Raw genomic sequence first — 21,700 nt, 5'->3', positions numbered from 1 at the left:
GAAAGGGACGGGTACAGGCCGCCCCAAAGAGGCGGTCTGTAAACCGCCTAAAATTAGTAATGATTTATATCCTTACTGTACACAAAGAACTATGTGACTAATTCTTGAGAGATCATGGAGTACAGGAAAAATATGGCACAAAATACAAGTCCTAGTTTAACAATAGCAACATCAGTTCTAGAGAACACCAACAATTCACTATTCAGAATATCATTTGTTTTATTCTAACACTACTTCTGAATGGTTTCAGCAAATTTTATATCTTAACAATGGGTGCACAGATAAAAGAAAAGACATTTCTACAACCATCTTCAAGCATGATCTGAACTCCATAATCTGAATCGTAACAGGTCTACAGTTTAGGATGATCCACTCTGGATTTCTGCCACCACTAAAGCAACACCCCCCCCCCCTTTTTGGGCCTTAATGACAGCACTGGTTTAAAGAATACCCAAGCTATGCATCTCCTTTTCCCATCTAGTCATGGTTCAGCTACATACCATGGAGAAAATTTGATTTAAAATAAGTAATTAAATTAGACTTTTTACTTGGTTTTAATCATGGTATAAAATCCAGCATGGTTCTGATTCTCCTTTTAAAGACTGTTCTTGCTAATATCGCTTAAAGTCTTCACTAAGTTGAATTCTATTCAACCCTTGTCATACAGCTGAATGAAAACTGTTTTTCCTCTTTACCATATAATTAAAAAAGAGGTAGGAACACATTTTGGCATGTTATTTTCACATTACTACGTCATACCTTGGTTTTGCAACCTACAGCAATCAATGCCAAGTAAAGAGTAATGCTTGATTTAATCCACACCCTTGTATAATTTGGCTGACAGTACTTCCTTTATCCCAAAGGCACAGCAATAATTATCCTAACATATACCAATTTCATATAAATATGAATTATGTTCTCTTGATAAAGCTTTTGGAATCTTCAAAGTTTTGCAGCTATTGTGCACATTATTTCTATAGTTTTGCAGCAGCTAAGTATTTTAATTAAAGTTCTTAGAACTAACATGGGGTGGATGAGGGAAGAATCCATGCAGTTTTTATTTCAGTGTAAACAAATTTAGCAAGCCAAAACAGTTCAAATGGTATGCTATTTTGACATTTGTATTATTACTTTTAGAATATTACTAGTCAAATTAGAAGAAATTGGAGTGTTTTCTTTTAAAAGAAAAATATAATAAAACTATGATGAGCAAACAAACGATAATAATTGGGTAATAGAAATTGAAAAGCCATTCAAACATTTTTAAACACACCTTGAAAACTGGATGATTACGGGATTGCATTTAATTTGTTGTTGTTGTTGTTGTTATTTTTCAATAGCTACTTTCTGGATTCATACTACTGACCAGATTTGATTTACTGATGCACTTAGTTTTAATTTCATTTACATTTTTAAACTAAGTCTATCATTCAATTAAAAATCTAAGTGTCTACTTTGTTGCTGTTGTTGTTGTTATGTGCTATAATAATAATAATAATAATAATAATAATTTAATTATATCCCAGCTCTCTGTGTAGCACAACCAGGGTGGCTTACATGTTAATACATACAATCTCCAACCTCAATATCCCACCCACCCTTAAAATACAATTAAACAATTCATAATTAAAAATATGCTTTAAAATAACAACACAGAGACAAACAGATTGAATAGTTAGTTTTGACTTATAGAGACTCTATGGCCTAGTACAGACCGCCTCAAAAGGGTGGCCTTTTCGTGCTGGATTGGGGCCAGGGCAACCTCAACAGCAGCCCTGTGGCCCCAATCTGGCATTTTTCCAGGCCAAAGAGAAGCGGCAAAATGCCACTTCTCTTTGGCCTGGAAAAGGGGTGTCCTTGAGCCTTAGGTGCCAACGGCACTGTGGCACTAAAGAGGAGAAAGGGGCGGCTGCCGCGGCCCCTTTCTTCCCTGCATTGTTGGTGTGGCCGTTTGGTTGCATCTTCAATGATGCAGGGGCCCAAAACGAGCTCCATTTTGGAGCTCCTTTCTGTGCCTCCACCAGGCCGCCATAAGCAGCCTGTGGTGGAGCAGAAATGCTATGCGTATGCTGCGCTGTTTGGAAACGGCGTGTGCATGACGTCATAGTTATGCGCGCTGTTTGGATGGTGCTGTGTAACGATGGTGTCCCCCCATACGTACTAGGTTTAAGGAGCATGCGGTTAGTGTGCGCTCCCTAACCCTAGTATTGCTGGGAGCACACCGCTTTAGGGCGGTGTGTAGGCACCTTGAATGAGTGACCTCCAAGGGACCCTGTTATTAACAGCCCAAACCCAGGGCTATGGCTTCCTTTACTGAGTCAATCCACCTCCACTGAAATCTCCCTCATTTCCTACTGCCTTTAACGTACCAACATTGTAATTTCTTCCAGTAAGTCATGCCTTCTCAACACAACACTCAACACAATATATGAATAAAAATATTTTATCTAGTTTGCGTATTTTCATCCACACATTCATGTATATTCATATTTTAACTTATAATAACATTGTTCAAATTAGAATCAAAGAATCATAGAGCTGGAAGAGACTGCAAGGGCCATCCAGTCCAACCCCCTGCCATGCAGGAAATCCAGATCAAAGCACCCCCGACAGATGGCCATCCAGCCTCCGTTTGAAGACCTCCAAGGAGGGAGACTCCACGACACTCCAAGGGAGTGTGTTCCACTGTCGAACAGCCCTTACTGTCAGGAAGTTTCTCATAATGTTGAGGTGGAATCTCTTTTCCTGGAGCTTGCATCCATTGCTCTGGGTCCTAGTCTCTGGAACAGCAGAAAACAAGCTTGCTCCCTCCTCAATATGACATCCCTTCAAATATTTAAACAGGGCTATCATATCACCTCTTAACCTTCTTTTCTCCAGGCTAAACATACCCAGCTCCCTAAGGTGTTCCTCATAGGGCATGGTTTCCACTTTTCACTTAGATCACTTTTATTTAAACAAAGTCAGTTTTAACACACAGCCATACTCACAAACACCAATACTCACTGATATGTACACTGTACTAATGTATCACTAAGTCCAAAATTTTGATGAATTGTTTAAACTTGTTAAATCAGTGAAACGTGTTAAATAGCAGGCAGCAATATTTTCCTTCTTTTCTAGTTTCTCTGTCACCAAGTGCTTTATTTCCAGCAAATCTGACTAAACTCAAATAACACTTTTCAGTGCTATGATGAACTGATGACTAATTAATTTTAATGATGGTCTTCTGAAAGATTATCATTCGTGTGACTAAGAATATTACTGGAATATGGCATTGGTTTAAGAAATATAGGGTCATTTTTTAAAAAAATTATCTCTTTTAAAAAATGTATTGACAATATTTGTAACTGATGTTGTTATTAATTATAACAGAAAGATTAAAAACATTAAATCGGAACATTGTTTATTATTTTTGTGTCTGATTTGCTTTTATAACTAATATTCTTGTCACTGCTTAAAATATTGGACACACAATAATAATTAACAGGTTTTTTTTTGAGGAACAGGCAGAACATGAACACATGACACTTCCATTTGAGGACTCTGTGGTTTAGTTTACATATAAATACCCTTAAACAGATTTTCAATTGTTTTTGAAGCAAATTATTATTTGTGTAAGCTAGAATTTACTGAATTTAAATAAAATGTTAAACAATGCCCTTGTTTTCACAGGCTAAATCAAAATAAGCCACTCAGTTCATGAGACTTCCCATTTTACTACTTCCCCCAGCAAAATTGTAAAACAATAAAGAAGGTTTGTTTAGTGTGTTGTCTGAATTGGAAATTCTGCTTACAAAGGGAATGACATGTCAGGATGCCAGTTGGTTACAGTTGCATGAGCTGAAAGGGATACACAGCAGAAGCACTTATGCTGCATATTCCACCATACTGTTGCTTCACAATAAACCAGGATACTATGGAATCTTGGTGTATCTGATTTATTTATTTATTTATTTATTTTATTCTGTCTTTCAAAGAAAGTAATATCCAGGTGGTCATATCCTGTGTGAACATGGCCAACAGCTTGCCAGAAAGAGAAAAGGACAGGGGATCATTAATGGATTATTTCAAGTGGAAAAAGAATCAATTACCAAGTGACTCCACAGCAGTACAGCACTAGTGGAGCCATTACCTTATGTGATAAGCTCCAGGCAAAGACAGGTCTAATGCAGTGCAATTATGATGAGGTGAGACTTATCACTTAAGTGGGAAACACTTCCTCAAAAATTGCTTAAGAATAATGCTAAAATAAAAATTAATAAAAGAGCCCTAAATGTTAGTAAGAATTTTTGATTCTGAATTATTTACTGCTGGTAAGACTCTTTAGGGTAACTTGCTTCCTATCCTAATACCCTTACATGAGGAAAGGAAAAATTGAACACTAGGGTAGGAAAGGTCCTAACTAACTAAAACTTTCTGGAGTTTGTATTAGTTTATGTAAATTACAGATGAGTTTCAGTAAGAATAACAAAAATGAAAGATAACAAAATATTTCAGCATATTAATAGGGAAACACTGAACACTTATACCTGCTACTTCTTTCTACAGTAATAAAACATAATAATAACCACACCAAGACTTATAATAAAGTCCATTCTTCACATTTTATAGTTGATGGTGAAAGATGAGCAAAAAATATTATTTTTCTCACTAGCATCTAAAAACAATGTTGATACAATATAAGGAGCATAAGAATGCAGCCTAAGTGCAACAGAAAGATGCTACTTTGTAATATCTAGGCTTGGGTTTTCTCATGAGAAAAATTACCTACCCTTGCCCTTCCCACAATATGCAATTTTTAAATTAGGGTTTAAATAGGATTTATTATGTTTTCTCACTACACTTTGATATTTGAATCAAGAGCCACTGTTTAATAGATAAATTTAAATACAGTTTTGAAATCTCTAAGAAATATATTACAGGTTGAGTCTCAGTTATCCAAAATATGTGGGATCAGAATTGTTTCAGATTTTTGAATATTTGCATATACATAATGAGATATCTTGAAGATGGGACTCACGTCTAAACACAAAATACACTTATGTGTAATATACACCGTATACAGATAATTAAAAAGCAGTTCAAAAGCATGTAAAAGTGCAAGTAGATAAAATAGGTACCACTTTGGTGGGAAGGTGATTCTATGAGTCTGGCAATCATGCCAGCCACATGATCACAGAATTGTCTTTGACAACAGATGCTCTTTGGCTTAATAACAGAGATGAATACTGCCCCCTACAGCCAGACATGATTTGACCTAGTCAAAGGGGAAACCTTTACCTTACCTTTCACACATAGCCTGAAGGTAAATTTATACAATATTCTTAATAATTTTGTGCAGGAAACAATTTGTATACATGGGACCATCAGAAAGCAAAAGTGTCACTTTAGATTTTGGGGCATTTTTGATTTTCGGATTAGGATGTTCAGCCTGTACAAATAATAATTTATATTTTCTAGGCCTGAATAACTGGAAGAGGTGGAAATACATAATGAACACCCTGAGACCAGTGTACTGCCTGTGCATTGTGCTGCTCCTCTCTTCCACTTCCATCTGTAAAACCTCCTGAATTTGAAGTCCCTTTCAGATACAAACAAATCTATCTGCAGTGGATCATAATAAGTTTCTATTGAAACACCACCATGTTCAAGGCCCATGAAGAATGATATGCTTGCTCTGACAGTCTGCCTCTACATTCAAAATACCTTTTAGATAATCTGCTGTGAATGACCTTATAGATCTCTCTGCACACCAAAGTATTCTGTTTGACTTTTGAATTAAGGGGGCAGATCACACTTCTCCCTGATTGCCAATGTAACCTTTTACTGTTAAGTTGTCTGTGTGAACCTGCATGCATTTTGATAGACCCATGGATATGTCGAGGGTAAAACTTAGGGGGCTATAACAAAGGATGGAAAGGGGAAAACACCACTCCCATCCCTCCTCCTCCCCCTATGGGCCTCTCCCAACCACCTAACACCACTTCCCAGGTGCTGGAGGATAAGTTTGAAAATCAGATTGGGGAGGAAAGGAAGTGGTGTTAAATGGGGTGTTTCTTTGATGGAGAGAAGGCTTGCAAAGTGGTCTGGGAAGGGAAAGAAGTGGTGTTAAATGTGGTGTTTCTTTGATGGGAAGAGAGGCCTGCAAATCGGAGTGGGAACTGCTTTCTCACACACACACACACACACACACACACACAATCCTGCCTCGAGGCACAAAGAATGAGTCATGACTCTTGTTTCACAGGACACCTTTCTAAGCAGTATTAGTGTACTGACCCGTATCTAAGTCGACCCAGAATTTTAGGGTCAATTTTGAGGCATAAATTTCTCGACATATAGTCGAGTATATACTGTATCTGCATTCTAGTTTTTCTAGTTTCCAAAATGCGGTAACATTCCTCCCACCACAATAATAATAAAAATAAAAAAAGCTTTATTTCTAGCCCACCTTTCCATAGATCAAGGCGGGTTACAGTGGTGAATTATACAATCTTAAAACACATAAAATCCATTAATAACATCAGTCAAAATGCATCCCAAATTCACAATATAAAAATAACAATATCAATTCCAAGCTAGCATGATATAACAACAACAGTATAGCAGCAGTATAACAACAGTGAGGGGGAGCAGGTATTACATCAGGGCATTAGGGGTATGCCTGCTGGAAAAGAAATGTTTTTAGCCCTTTTTTGAGTTGGTCTAGGGAGGGGGTCGAGCGGAGCTCGCCGGGAAGCGAGTTCCAGAGTTTAGGGGCCGAGATGGAGAAGGCCCTCTGTGCAGTGGTGGCGTATCTAGCATCTGGAACTCTTTTAACATTTGCCTCCCGGCTGACCTGAGTGTGCAGGGCGGATTGTATGGAGAGAGGCGTTCCTCCAAGTACCCTGGGCCCAAGCCATTTAGGGCTTTATAGGTAATAGCCAACACCTTGTATTGCGCCCGGAAGCGAATAGGCAGCCAGTGTAGATCTTTAAGTACCGGTGTTATATGGCTGGCCCTGGAGGAACCAGTGACCAGCCTTGCTGCCATATTCTGAACCAATGGGTTTGGTACAAGGGTTGCCCCATGTAAAGCGCATTGCAGAAATCCAATCGAGAGGTTACCAGAGCATGTACCTCTGTTTCAAGGTCCCCCCGGCCCAGGTAGGGTCGCAGCTGGTGTATCAACTGAAGCTGATAACAGGTGCTCCTGACTGTCGCATCCACCTGAGATGTAAGGTGGAGTGACGAGTCCAGGAGCACCCCCAAACTGCGAACAGAGTCCTTCAGGGGGAGCGTGACCCCATTCAGGACAGGTGGAAAAATTTCCAAACCTGGACCCGGGGAGCCTATCACAAGTACTTCTGTTTTCTCTGGATTCAGGCTGAGTCTGTTTTCCCTCATCCAGCCCATTACCGAGTCCAGACAAGCATCTAGAGGAGAGATGCCATCGCTGGTCACAGTCGGAGACACAGAGAAACATATTTGAGTGTCATCAGCGTACTGATAACACCGCGCCCCGTGTCTCTGGATGATCTCTCCCAGTGGTTTCAAGTAAACGTTAAATAGCATGGGAGACAGAATGGCTCCTTGAGGGACACCAGATGTAAGTGCCCTCTTATCGGAGCACACGTCTCCCAGCTGCACCATCTAGAATCTACCCGAGAGGTAGGAACAGAACCACTGGAGTGCAGTGCCCCAATTCCTAACTCTCTCAGGCATTCCAGAAGGATACCATGGTCGATGATATCGAAAGCCTCTGAGATGTCCAAGAGCACTAACAGGGACACGCTACCCCTGTCCATGCCCAGACGAAGATCATTGACCAAGGTGACCATGGCAGTCTCAACTCCCTAGCCCACCCGGAACCCGGTTTGAAATGGGTCCAGATAATCAGCCCTCTCGATCACCTTTCCCAAAAAAGGCAGTAGCGAAACTGGCTGATAATTGTTATGCATCAGGGGGTCAAGGGAGGGCTTTTTAATCAGCGGTTTCACAATGGCCAATTTTAAGCTGGATGGAAATTGCCCATCCCTGAGTGATGTATTAATTATGCGGTGTAACAAAGTAGTTACAACCGCACCCCCCTGAGCCGCTAGCCACGAGGGACAGGGATCGAGAGAGCAAGTTGTCTTCCTAACACTTCTAAGGATCTTGTCCACATCCTCGGTACTTACAGACTCAAAATGATCCAGTACAATTGAGTCCATGGAGGCTCTGGAGACCTCTACTCTGGTTTCTGACCCAATAATGGCGTTGAGATCAGCCCTTATCCGAGAGGTTTTATCCGTGAAGAAGTTGTTAAATTGGTCACAGCAGGCCTTGGATGGTTCCAAAATAGGGTTCAGAGAGGAGGGAAGCTGTGTCAATACTATTGTCATGCATCTCTTGTGGCATGACCTGTACCTCACTTTTGCTGTTGAAAACCTTGTCTCCTTGTGAAAAGTGGGAGTCCCTCCATGTATCAGAGCCTTCTTTCCAGATAATAAAGGATTATTATATTATATGATCCCTGGTGAAGCAGTTGTTAAATGCCTGTATTGCAACTACTCCCTCACAAATCATAAGGTTGCGTGTTTAAAATCAGCCCAGGGGCTCAAGCTCGACTCAGGCTTGAGTACCCAGATCGTTGGGGGAAATTAGTTTACACTTTGTAAACCACTTAGGGAGTGCTTAAGTGCACTGATAAGTGGTATAGAAATGGATTTACTATTGCTATTAAATGTTGGGAAAGGTACATGTTAATGAGGGATTACATTACAACTGGTGACATGGCAGCTGTCCAATGAGAAAGGCAGTTGGGGAGAAGCACAAACATTTGAGAAGGTTGTGAGAGAGAGATTTGAAAAACCCTGGATGCAACATGAGGCTTTTGTCTGTTTGAGGTCTGCCTGCCTGCCTGCTGGCTGGTGGAGCTGGACAATGGAGTCCAGACTCCCAGCTATGCAGATGCACCAAGGACTACAATTCCCATTTGAGCTGTAAGGAAGATTAGAAACATGTACTAGTCAGTGGGGCTAGGTTTTTTGGTCTGTTTCATTCGTTTGGCTGAAATGATTGTATTCCGTAACTTATACTTTATGTTTGTGCCTGGAGGACAAGTTAGTCTTCATGCAATGATATTCTTTTGCTCTAGAATTCCTTTAATTAGAATAAAACTTTTCTTTAAAGTATTCTGCCTCCTTGCACTCCTTTTTCATGTGCCCTGGCTTGGCTAGTTCTTTCCTAAGTTGGCAAGGGAAAGTATCTATGAAATCCCCCAACAAAGTCCTGATGTGATGATAAGTTGGGGGGGGGGGGAGGAGATAATTCATTGGGTGGTGGCAGTGAAGTTTATTTTAGATAAAAAGATGGTCTCAGGGGGTCCCATCCAGCTCAGCAGGAGTGGAGGGGACCAGGGAGAACCTTCACACTCCTAAATTGATTTCTCCCTCTATTTTATTTCTACCATTGTTGAAATCATTTGGCCTGCTATAATTTCTTCCTCCTCAAAGGAAGAGTACCGTAATTGCCACAAAAGGGCCTTTTCTCACTCTTCTTTACTTGTACCTTTGGTATGACTTGCTTCTTTTATCCTCTATAAAACCTTTTGAAAAGCCCTTTCCCCAAAAAAGCAACTATCCTCCAAATGGTATACCAAATTATTCCTGGATTTTTGATCCATATTCTAGTAGTGTCACCAGAGCAAACAGTGTGCCACTGTTGCTGTTATACTTCATGAAGCAAATACCACCATGTCATGGCTTACATCAGCAATGCATTTTGCAGAACAGCCTGTCATTGATCCAAAATCTTATTCAAATATCTCCTATCAATTACTTGGAATTCAAATATATCATGAACCCAAAGGATAGTTACTCTAGCAAACACAAATGTTGCTTCTGAACTTCTTATTACTAGAGCAGCAGCCTTATGAGCGTTAATGCTGCTGCTATCTTGCATTCATTTACTTGCTTTAGAACTGTGCCTCCCTCCTTAGGAACTACAGCTCCTGAAATAAGGGCTGTGACAGGCCCATCACAAGTAGGACCCTAAGAAATTCCATGTCCTGTTTCTTAAACAGATACAGCTTTTGAGAATATCCTAATACCCTCATAGTTGTTAAGGAAGTTCCCCATTCTAAATTCACTATCTCTTTAACTGTGACTGACAATGGAAATCTCTACAGATCTAGGTAAAGGTCTCTAAAGGTCTCTGTTCAGCATCCTTATCTTTTTCATTCTGATTCCACTCCAGATCCAAAGACTGAAGCACTATTTTTAATAAGCTTCTGAATTGATAAGCAATAAACACTCTATAGGTGTTATCTTCTGAATCTATACTTTTATCCAAAGAATCTTCCTCTTCACCAGTGTCATTTGATTGTTGGTCTACAACTGAACCAACTGATTGGAAAGGGAAGAGAGTAAAAAGACATAGCAAAAAACAATTTTGAATCTTGCCTATCCAGCTGACGCATGGGAATAAGCCATTGGTTTGGGTATCACTCCTCCTCCCATCCATTAACAACTTATCACAACAAGTACCAATGCTTCATTTCCTAGGTTTTGTTTCCACACATATAGAATGCATATTCAAAATACTTGTCTTTTGCCTGTCTTGATATTAAGGAGATTATAGACATATAAACACACAGGTGACACTTGATTGGGCTGTTATTGAAACAATGCTACTGTCAACAAGTTCATCTTTAAGTCTTAAAGGTGCAAAACAATATTTCAATCACAGTGAGGAGCAATAAATTGTTGACAAACTGCATGCTTAATAATTAAGACTTATAGGATGCACAATTGCATGTGCTTTCTTTTGCAAGGTGAATTAGAGCAATGACAAGATGGAAGTGATTACTAATGTTTTAGAGCATAGTCAGGCAGGGGTATTTGCATAAACAAACAGTTCTCCACAAACCCTTAGAAGCATACTTGGGATGAACAAAGTCCAGTTTGTAGATGGCTGTGTTTTCCTTGATTCCATGAACTGCTGTAATTTCTGCCTTCTCCTTCCCAAAATGAAGAAATTTACTTTGGGGTCAATGTCAAGATCAGCTCCCCAGATGTTAATAAACCATTGTTTGCATCATGTCTCCTTGTTGGTCAGCATGGTTAAGGCTGATGGGAACTGAAGTTCAACAACATTTGGAGAGAGATAAGCCCCTCAACCCTGGTGTGGAGACACAGAGCAGGGGCTGTTTTCAGCCACCCAGAGTGTCTGCTACTACTAGAGCCAAGATTGGGACTATCAGCTATTTTACGTAGATGGTAAAGATTTTTAGTTGACATTTCCATCCTTTACTCTTCTTACTGTTTTGAGCAATTGCTGCTGAATTTTGTGCTCCAGATATCCTTTATGTCTGCATTGCATATACCTGTATTTGTAGAAAGTGCAGTATGCTAAATCTAACCATGTTAGAATTTAGAGGAAAGGTATCATTGTGTAAGAAAGCTCATTTAATATAACACAGAGGCAAAACAAGTATGTCAGAGAAACTGAGTATGCTACATTACCACTTTGAGCAGGAAGAGGATACAGAGGAATCTGTGGTGGTTCACCCAGTGTACATGCCAATCTTAATTTGGAGTGTGGTGAAAGCAGAGATGGACTAGGAACCAATGGACTGAAGCTGGCCTAGAAAAGAAAAAGTTAGTTTAAATTTCCTACTTTGGGTATGAGAGATAAAATGCAAAACATTCAATAAATAGTAAAAGGTTTGTTAAATTTCATGAAATAGGAGATTCATTTTGAAAGCAGGAAGAGAAACTTTAAATAGCTTCAGTTTTGAAAAGATATATAGGAGGTATTAAAAATAGTTGAAAAGCCAATACATTATTTAAAGGATAACTGAATCCATCCTGTATTCGGAGCACACCAACACTTCCTTTTGGCACCCTTTCTGTTTTAATTCTTACATCAGTACTGTGATCTTCCAGTTGTAAGGAGATTAGTATGCCTCTTCATCTACTATAGACAAAACCATACCTGTAGTATTACATGGATTTTCTGATTTACTATTGGCTGGATTTAAGATGTTCCTTTAAGATTTTAGCTGCTTTTCTTTGAGAGGATAAAATCCAATGTTATGCTTCTACTGATGGTGCTACAAGCATAAATAGAACAAGGAGGGGGGATTCCCTTCCCCTACAGCCCTATGAACACCCTCAAACTTGGCTAACTGTCAATGGGCGTGCAGGAGAAGAGAAAATCTCATTGAAGGAGCAGAGGTCTATTCTACTTATGATTTCCCCAAGGTTTATGAAGTCATTTTCATTTTCACACATAAATTTTCACAAATTATTTTGTTTTAGTTTTAGTTAACCTTTATTAGGCATATAACAACAACATACATTTACAATAAAACTTCAGGATTCTTATTAAAATTTAAGCCATAATCTTGTTGCCTCCACCAGAAAATTGGCCATTAGCCTGGTAATATGTCCAGGGACTTGGCAGCCAACGGACTTTGTTCGCAGCTGCGCACCTGCGCAGGCGGGCTTGAGGCAGGTCCTGATTTGCTGTGTGCGCAGCAGAGGAATGACATGTAGGGTTGTCTTCCTCTGCTGCAGCTTTGTTACATTGCTCTGTGGGGATTATTGGGCCATGGATGATGGACAGCTGGGCGAGGGGATGGTGGATTGTTCTGTGTTGTATGGAGCTCGTATTAGAGTTGTGTGGGGCAGGGGGAGATATAGCGGTAGGAGAGTGGAGTCGTTTTGGAAAGGAAGGCGGGATCGATGCGTAATATCTATCCCTCCTTCCATCCTCTCTCCTAGCCAAAAAGATCTGTGGGTCAGTCCAAATGTACCACAAACACTGTCTCTGCTCCTGTGCAATGCCAGGTCTGTAAAGAACAAGACTCATATCTTGTATGATTTGTTGGAGGAAAAGTGTTGTGACCTGGCATGCATTACTGAGACCTGGCTTGGGCCTGAAAGCGAAGCAGTGTGGACTCAGGCCCTCCCAGCTGGGTACTCAGTTAAGGATCAGTGCAGGTTAGGTGGGCGAGGGGGGGGTGTTGCCTTGATCCATAAGAACACCCTTTCCTTGACCAGGAACCATTTACGTCAGACAGATTACATTGAGTGTATTTACCTGACCCTGAAGGACAAGGACAGTTTGGGGATTTTGTTGGTCTACCGGCCACCCCGTGTGCTAACAGAATCCCTGACCGAGCTGTCACAGCTGGTCTCGGAACTGGTGTTGAAGTCCCCTAGACTTTTAGTCTTGGGGGACCTCAATATCCCTTTCGAGACCAGTCGTGATCCAACTGGTGCGGCTCGGGAGTTCATGGCTACCATGACAGCCATGGGCCTGTCCCAATTAGTCTCAGGACCTACACATTCGGCTGGTAATACACTTGATGTTTTCTTCTGTACGGATATGGAGACGCCGTGGGCAGAGGTTTCTAATGTCTCTCCCTTGTCATGGACGGACCATTTCCTGGTCGAGGCTAATATCAAGGCTTCTACCCGGATCCCTCCCGGGGGTGGCGGACCTATTCGGATGGTCCACCCTCGAAGGCTGATGGAACCCAAAAGGTTCCAAGAAGCCCTAGAGGGGTTTATGGTTGGAACTGACTGCGATTCTGTTGATGCCCTGACTAACATCTGGGATATTGATCTCTCCGGCGCTATATACAGTATCGCTCCCAAGCGTCCTCTCAGACCTGCTTCCAAAAAACGACCTTGGTATACGGAAGATCTTTGGGCCAGGAAGCGGGTTTTGCGACAACTAGAGCACAAATGGCGGAGACATCAGGCCTTAGCCGACAAGACACTCCTGGACTCTCTTTTGAAGGACAACGGGGTGGCGATAATCGCAGCGAAGAACTCGTTCTTTTCTGCGCGTATCGCGTCTGCGGAGTCACGTCCGGCAGAGCTGTTCAGGGTAGTGAGGGAGCTTACTCAACTCCCTCCTCCCCTGAACCCTATTTTGGAACCATCGAAAGCCTGCTGTGACGAGTTTAACAACTTCTTCGCGGATAAAATCTCTCGGATAAGGGTTGATCTCGACTCCATTATTAGTTCAGAATCTAGAGAAGAGGTGTCCAGAGCCTCCATGGACTTGGTTAAACTGGATCACTTTGAGTCTGTCTGTACTGAGGATGTGGACAAGATTCTTCAAAGTGTTAGGAAGACGACTTGCTCTCTCGATCCCTGTCCTTCATGGCTGACAGCTCAAGGAGGAATGGTTGTGACTAATATGTTGCACCGTATTATTAATACATCCTTCAAGGATGCACAGTTTCCATCAACTTTGAAGACGGCCATTGTTAAACCTTTGTTGAAAAAGCCCTCCCTTGACCCCCTAATTCGGAACAATTATCGGCCTGTCTCGCTGCTGCCATTTTTAGGGAAGGTGATAGAGAGGGCAGTTGCTTTTCAGCTTCAAGGGATCTTGGATGAGACGGATTATCTGGACCCATTTCAAACTGGCTTCCGGGTGGGCTATGGAGTTGAGACTGCTATGGTCGCCTTAGTTGATGATCTCCGTCTGGGTATGGACAGGGGGAGCGTGTCCCTGTTAGTGCTCTTGGACATCTCAGCGACCTTCGATACCATCGACCATGGTATCCTTCTGGGTCGCCTGAGGGAGTTGGGTATCAGGGGCTCTGCTTTGCAGTGGTTCCGTTCCTACCTCTCGGGCAGATTCCAGATGGTGGAGCTGGGGGACTGTCACTCCGATAGGAGGGCCCTGACATCTGGGGTCCTTCAGGGAGCGATTTTGTCCCCTATGCTATTTAACATTTACATGAAGCCGCTGGGAGAGATCATTCGGAGACACGGGGCGCGGTGTTATCAGTACGCTGATGACACTCAAATATGTTTCTCTGTGTCTCCGACTGTGACCAGCGATGGCATCTCTCCTCTAGATGCTTGTCTGGACTCGGTAATGGGCTGGATGAGGGAAAACAGACTCAGCCTGAATCCAGAGAAAACAGAAGTACTTGTGATAGGCTCCCCGGGTCCAGGTTTGGAAATTTTTCCACCTGTCCTGAATGGGGTCACACTCCCCCTGAAGGATTCTGTTCGCAGTTTGGGGGTGCTTCTGGACTCGTCGCTTCACCTTACTGCTCAGGTGGATGCGGCGGTCAGGAGCACCTGTTATCAGCTTCGGCTGATACGCCAACTGCGACCCTTCCTTGGCCGGGGGGACCTTGAAACCGTTGTACATGCTCTGGTAACCTCTCGATTAGATTTCTGTAATGCGCTTTACATGGGGCAACCCTTGTACCAAACCCGGAAGCTTCAATTAGTGCAGAATATGGCTGCTCGGCTGGTTACTGGATATTCCAGGGCCAGCCATATAACACCAGTCCTAAAAGATCTCCATTGGCTGCCTATTCGCTTCCGGGCCGAATACAAGGTGTTGGTTATCAGCTATAAAGCCCTAAATGGCTTGGGCCCAGGGTACTTGGAGGACCGCCTCTCCCCATACAATCCATCCCGCACTCTCAGGTCGGGTGAAAGACATCTTTTAAGAGTTCCAGACACTCAATATGTATCAGCTCAGAGGGCTTTCTCTATTTCAGCCCCTCAGCTCTGGAACTCCCTCCCCAATGAGCTCCGTACTTCCACCTCCCTCAGTGCTTTCAAGAACTTGAAGACTTTTTTGTTCCGCCAGGCTTTCCCCCCATGAGCCTTGTGGTCATTCTTTTCCCCTTGGCAATGTTTTTGTGTATTCCATTCTACACAGCCACTTGTATAGGGTGTTGTTGGTTTTTACTGTTCTTAATTGTTAACTTTGTATTATTGTTATGCTGATGTTTTAATTGTCTTACTCTTTGATGTACACTGCTGTGATCGCTGGAATAGCGGTATAAAAATAAAATTTTATTATTATTATTATTATTATTATCATTATTATTATTATGTGGGTTCTGATCTTCCAATAAGTATTCCACTGATAACCCATCCAAACAAATATTCATTTCCAATAACCTTCTTAACTATTTTTTCCCTTGGAATTATATACAATGGACAAAGCAATACAATTTTCACACATAAGTTACTTAGACAGTACTGAAAGGACATATAAATGACCAGAAACTAGAAAATTCATATGAGCCTAACTACCTTAAATATTTGTGTACTTCCTAACTACCACTCTCCATCTTCAGAGGAAGCAGGTCTAATCTGCTTCTTCCTAATTCAGAAATGTTCAGACCCAAGATCTATACACATTTTCCCTATAACACTGAATTATGGGGTTTATGAAAAGTGATGTACTCTATTGCTTTGAAATATAGGGTTAATGTAAGATTCAAGGAATAACCTGAGTGGTAATGTAAGATTCAAACACTACAGAACAATTTGGGAGATCTCTCATATTACCAGGCTTGTGAGTCAGCATGATGTAATGGTCTGAGTGCTGGACAATGACTCCGGAGACCAGGGTTCAAATCTGGGCTCCATCATATAAACCCACAGGGTGACCCTGGGCAAGTCACATTCTCTTACTCTCAGATGATGGTGATGGCAAACCTCCTCTGAAAAAACTTGCCAACTCCCTATGATAAAACTCCCCATGATAAAAACCTCATGATAAAATCACATTAAGGGTCTCCATAAGTCAGAAACAACTTAAAGGCATACAACAACAAACCAGGCTTGCACAAATACTCGGTCCTCTATATGTCCTTAGAACAATTAGTTTCTTAAAACTGGAGGCATTATTTAGGAAATAGTAGTAAAAAGGGGCTAACATAAAAGAAATAAACTCATTAAAATAATAATTCAAGGTGAATATTTTATCTGAGTTGCCTTGTAAATCTAAATCATCATTTCAGCATTTAAGTTGCTATGTCAGATAGCGTACCTCAAATACAGATGCTAGATTAGATTCAGAAACTTGGTTCACAATGACAAATTCATCTGTATAGTCATTGCACAGGCAAATTAATGTAAGGGGGTCATCTAGTGTGGAACTTGATTGCAGAAATGAGTTTCCCACACTCCTGTATATGTCCATATACTTATGGGGTATTTGGGAGACTGTATTACAGTCTGCTCTGAGAGACATAATTTAGACAATACTCTTCTACAATGTTGTTCTTGATAAGCTTACAAGCTGGCCCTCTCCAGATAGTCAGACGGAATGGGGTGGGGGTTCAGTGGGACAATTGTGGCACTGGGAGGCTCCACTGGGTTGACTACTGTTCAGTCCTTGTGGGATATTGCCAGGTTTCTTCTGGTCTCCCATGCTTTTCAATTTCTGTATGAAGTCTCAGAGTGAGACCATTAGGATTCTGGGAATTGGAACAATAAACTGTAAGGGGGCATGGGAAATGCTTTGTTGGGACACCCTGGTTTTGGAATATCCTCCCCTTAAAGGCTTGATGTTAACTTTCTTTTGTAGTATAGCTAACACATGCCTTTTTTTCTTAAAGCCTGTGGAATCTAATGGTTTTATCCAGTTTGTACATATACATGGTCTTAATTGATTTAACATGTTATAATTTGCTACATAGTTAATACATAAGTTATCATTTAGTAGTTTACATTTTAATTTTTTAAATAACTAAAATTGATTTTATTCTATGTCTCCTGAAATCTTTGGATGGAAAAAGTATTTAAAGACTCAAGTATTGTACAATCTTGTAACACATGCAGTGGTAGCAATGATGAACCTCACTATGATTCCTGCCCTTTCCAACCACTCCAATTTCCATGATATGAGAAGGGAGGCAGCCATGTGAGGGTTTCTACTTCAGGGGGGTGTGGGGTGTGTGTGTGAAAAACTTTTCCCCACTTGCAAAAAATCTTCAAAGACTGCATAGTTTTGAAGATGTGCCTGAAGTGGGAAGAAATGTGAATAAGTGATTTATTTTCCCCTGAGTGCATCCCTGCATTGGATACAGGGTGGAATATTTCAAACATGCTATTCAGAGGTGTAGATATGGCACTGACTTTCAACCTTAACTTGTTGCCGCCCCATCACAAAACAATAATCTGAACTTCTTTACAAGATTATTACAAGGACTCAGAGATAATGAAGCTCTTTAAGACAAGAAAAGTATTATTACCAGTGCTAGTTTTGCTCCTCAAAAAAAAAAAAAAAAAAAAAAAAAAAAAAAAAAAGGGGGGGGGGAAGAGAGAGACAGAGAGAGAGACAGAGACATAGAGAGAGAGAGAGAGACTAAGCTGCTTGTGTTTTTAAGATATTTTTGGAATGTAACTCCCATCATCCTTCATAATTGATTTTGTTAGCCAACAGAAGCTTGAAGCTTGATAGAAGCTAGAGTCCCACAAGATTTGAGAAACTTGCCCACCCCTAAAGTAAAAGATTGTTTAGATGAAACATGTAATTCCTTATGTTCTCATAATTCTCTAACTATATTGTCATTAAAGTTTTATCATTTTTTTCATTTTGATAAAACATGACAACATCCTCATACATGCATCTGACAACAGTAGAGAAATTCTGTCTCCCTTAAGAACAGTGCACACCTATGTGAATCAGGTTGCACGATATTTTTTAGAGCTATTAATTTTACCAGTATGATTTCACAAGGTAAATTAAAAATGCTGGTTTTGATAGAAATATCCCACTGCATAGAAGGAAACCTTTTTTATTCTTTAGGGTGGGTGAGTATATCAGATTTCCATCTAATCTGTAGCCTATGAAAGTAAAAGGGGAAGTACAGCAGGGAGAAGAGGGGGAAGAATGGGACTCTTCTCAAGCGAAGAGCAGAAGTATCTTACATTCACACAGTGATGCCTGTAGAGCCAAGCTGTTCATCTGACAATGTGCTATATCTAAATAAAACGAAACAAAATAGAGGTATGTGTACCAAATGCCGATATGGTTGGAAATTATTCCCAGTTGTGAGGAGATAAAACCTAAACTTTGTGTTCTAACACTGTCAAAAGTAAACTTCTCCCTCTCTTTTCATATGGTAAGCCAGCATGTAATACCTATAGAATGACTGCAGTGAAGCAATCATCATTTCAGAAATGCAGCCTGTGGGAAGAGATTGCTAAACACCTTTTCAACAAGTAAACGTTGGCTAAGATAGCAAATACTAATCAACTCAATTTTTCACAACACACTTTGCTTGCTTAACACAAAAACCAACGTTCTATCACAGAAAGTTTACTACAAAGCCAGGGTTGAGTAAAGTTATGAGCACAAAAAATGAATGTGCCTGTGTATTTTTAAAAAGATAAAGAAAAGCCCACTAAAGAAGCCCACACACTTTCTGCCAAGTTTAAACAAAGCTGATTTGCATTCTCTTTCTAGTATTTTAGTATTATGGCAGCTCTATGTAAATTATGCAAATATTCATTTTCAATGGTCCTAATTTTCATGATAAAAAAAGTAAATTACACACTAAAGTACAAACAATCCAAGCTGAGTTCAAGACCCAGCAAGCTGACAACAATTTCTCTGGAGTTTCCTTGATAATTCACTGTTGTGACCTTTACAAGTTAAAAAAAAAGAAATCTAAATTTTCATATATGCTTGCAAGTCAAATTAGGCTGACAAAGTCAGAACTGTACTTTGTCCTTTCCTTTTTAAGATTCTTTTTGAAGTTTTGTATGTTTTGGCCATGCTGTTCAAAAACAAACAGTTCTTACATTATGATTTCATTAGACTATGATGCTGACAATTGCCAGCTTGAAGAAAATCTGCAATCTCTTTTGTTCAATGCTGGAGTGAATCCCACATGCAAAACCACTCTAATAAAAAAAACATAGTGCTAAATCCAACATTGTTCCCAAGCAGAGGACATTTCCCATTCTAATGTCACTTAAATTTGTTGCAACTACTGTAATAAGTCACATTCATTTCAATGGGTGTGCTGTGTGGAGGACTAGTGTTGGTTTTAGCCCATAGTGTCACAATGGCGCATTACAGACCGCCGGAAAGCGGCAGTCTGCCTGCACCATCATTAGCGGCAGTGAGAAGCCCCAGCAGAAATGACGCAGCGAGGAGCCAATGGCACACTTGCCGTGTCATTTCCATGGCGCGACGTCCAGACGCTATGCGTCCGCGATGTCAACATGGCACCCCCGTCTGTATAGGGCGCCGCCATTTTGTTAGGAAATTCCTCCTAATGTTGAGGTGGAATTTCTTCTCCTATAGCTTGCATCCATTGCTCTGGGTCCTGTTCTCTGGAGCAGCAGAAAACAAGCTTGTTCCCTCCTCAATATGACATCACTTCAAATATTTAAACAGGGCTATCATATCACCGCTTAACCTTCTCTTCTCCAGGCTAAACATCCCCAGCTCCCTAAGTCGTTCCTCATAGGGCATGGTTTCCAGACCCTTCACCATTTTAGTCTCCCTCCTTTGGACACACACTAGTTTCTCAACATTCTTTTTAAATTGTGGTGCCCAGAACTGGACATAATATTCCAGGTGGGGCCTGACCAAAGCAGAATATAGTAGCACTATTACTTCTCTTGATCTAGACACTATATTTTTATTGATGCAGCCTAAAATTGCATTGGCCTTTTTAGCTGCCGCATCACACTGTTGACTCATGTTCAATTTGTGGTCTACTTGGACTCCTAGATCCCTTTCACTTGTAGTCTCGTTCAGCCAGGTGTCGCCCATCCTATATCTGTGCATTTCATTTTTCCACCCTAAGTGCAGTACCTTACATTTCTCCGTGTTGAATTTAATTTTGTTAGCTTTGGCCCAGTTTTCTAGTCTATTATGGTCATTTTGAATTTTGATCTTGTCCTCTGAAGTATTAGCTATTCCTCCTAATTTGGTGTTATCTGCAAATTTGATAAGTATGCCCCCAATTCTGTCATCCAAGTCATTGATAAAGATGTTGAATAACACTGGGCCCAGGGCAGAGGCCTGTGGGACCCCACTGGTCACTTCTCTCCAGGATGAAAAGGAGACTACATCTCTCAGAATCTTTCATCACTGGCCATGATATCTGAGATATATATATATATATATATATATATATATAGAGAGAGAGAGAGAGAGAGAGAGAGAGAGATTATTTTAAAAATTATTTAAGGAAACAAACAAACAGGACATTGGGTCCATTAACAAAGATCCAAAACACTCTGTAGAAATAATCTAGTTTGAGATTGCTTTAATTGCCCTGGCTCAGTGCTAGAGAATCCTGGGAATTGTAGTTTGTTGTGGCACCAGAGCTTTCTGACAGAGAAGGTAAAATGTCAGAACTACCGTTCCCAGGATTCCCTAGCATTGAGCCAGGGCAGTTAAAGCGGTCTCAAACTGGATTATTTCTGCAGTGTGTTTTGAACGTAAGTGATGAAGAGGGTTATCTATCCCTCTGTCTATTACTTTTCTATACTTCTGCTTATTATGTTTATGCATTAGATAATACTATTACTTTTACACCTTATATAATGTATACACACTGATTTCATAGTTGCTTAACAGCTTGAGAAAGATACATTCAGGACCTTCAAAGGGTTTTTTTTAATAAAAACATTAGTTGTAGTAAATAAATGTGTCTAAAGCCCTGCAACTTTAAAGCCCATTGTTGAGACAAACGAATAACAATACTCAAGAAGCAATGAGTACCTGATCCTTTCAAGGTTTTTTTTTTCTTAAAGTACAAAACTAGGAATAAAAGAAATGCTTGTGCAGAGACAATATTAAGGCAATAGGAAATGTTTACAAGAAAATGTTGCTTAAAAATTACTGAACAAAAGAAAAATGCTGACCTTTTATGCTGAGAATGCTTTGTAAAATGAATATAAATGAATGTATGTAAAATGAATTAT

The 21,700-nt window shown here is 40.6% G+C and overlaps 1 protein-coding gene across 6 annotated transcripts in view; it reads right to left on the bottom strand.

The window, feature by feature from the left end:
* The window catches only part of AHI1 (Abelson helper integration site 1), a 131,256-nt gene that overhangs the window by 54,217 nt on the left and 55,339 nt on the right, over positions 1-21,700 (bottom strand). For all 6 annotated transcript variants that reach the window (XM_089530324.1, XM_089530320.1, XM_089530325.1 and 3 more), the window contains exon 19: positions 11,489-11,609. In XM_089530324.1, coding sequence (XP_089386450.1) covers positions 11,489-11,609 — 121 coding nt within the window. The remainder of the gene's footprint in view (positions 1-11,488; positions 11,610-21,700) is intronic.

Source organism: Sceloporus occidentalis, unplaced genomic scaffold, assembly GCF_023333645.1.
Source record: "Sceloporus occidentalis isolate IW3139 unplaced genomic scaffold, rSceOcc1.0.p SCAF_6, whole genome shotgun sequence".
Taxonomy (NCBI): Eukaryota; Metazoa; Chordata; class Lepidosauria; order Squamata; family Phrynosomatidae; genus Sceloporus; species Sceloporus occidentalis.
The sequence above is the reverse complement of the archived record's forward strand: the minus strand, read 5'-3'. Positions and strand labels throughout refer to the sequence as shown.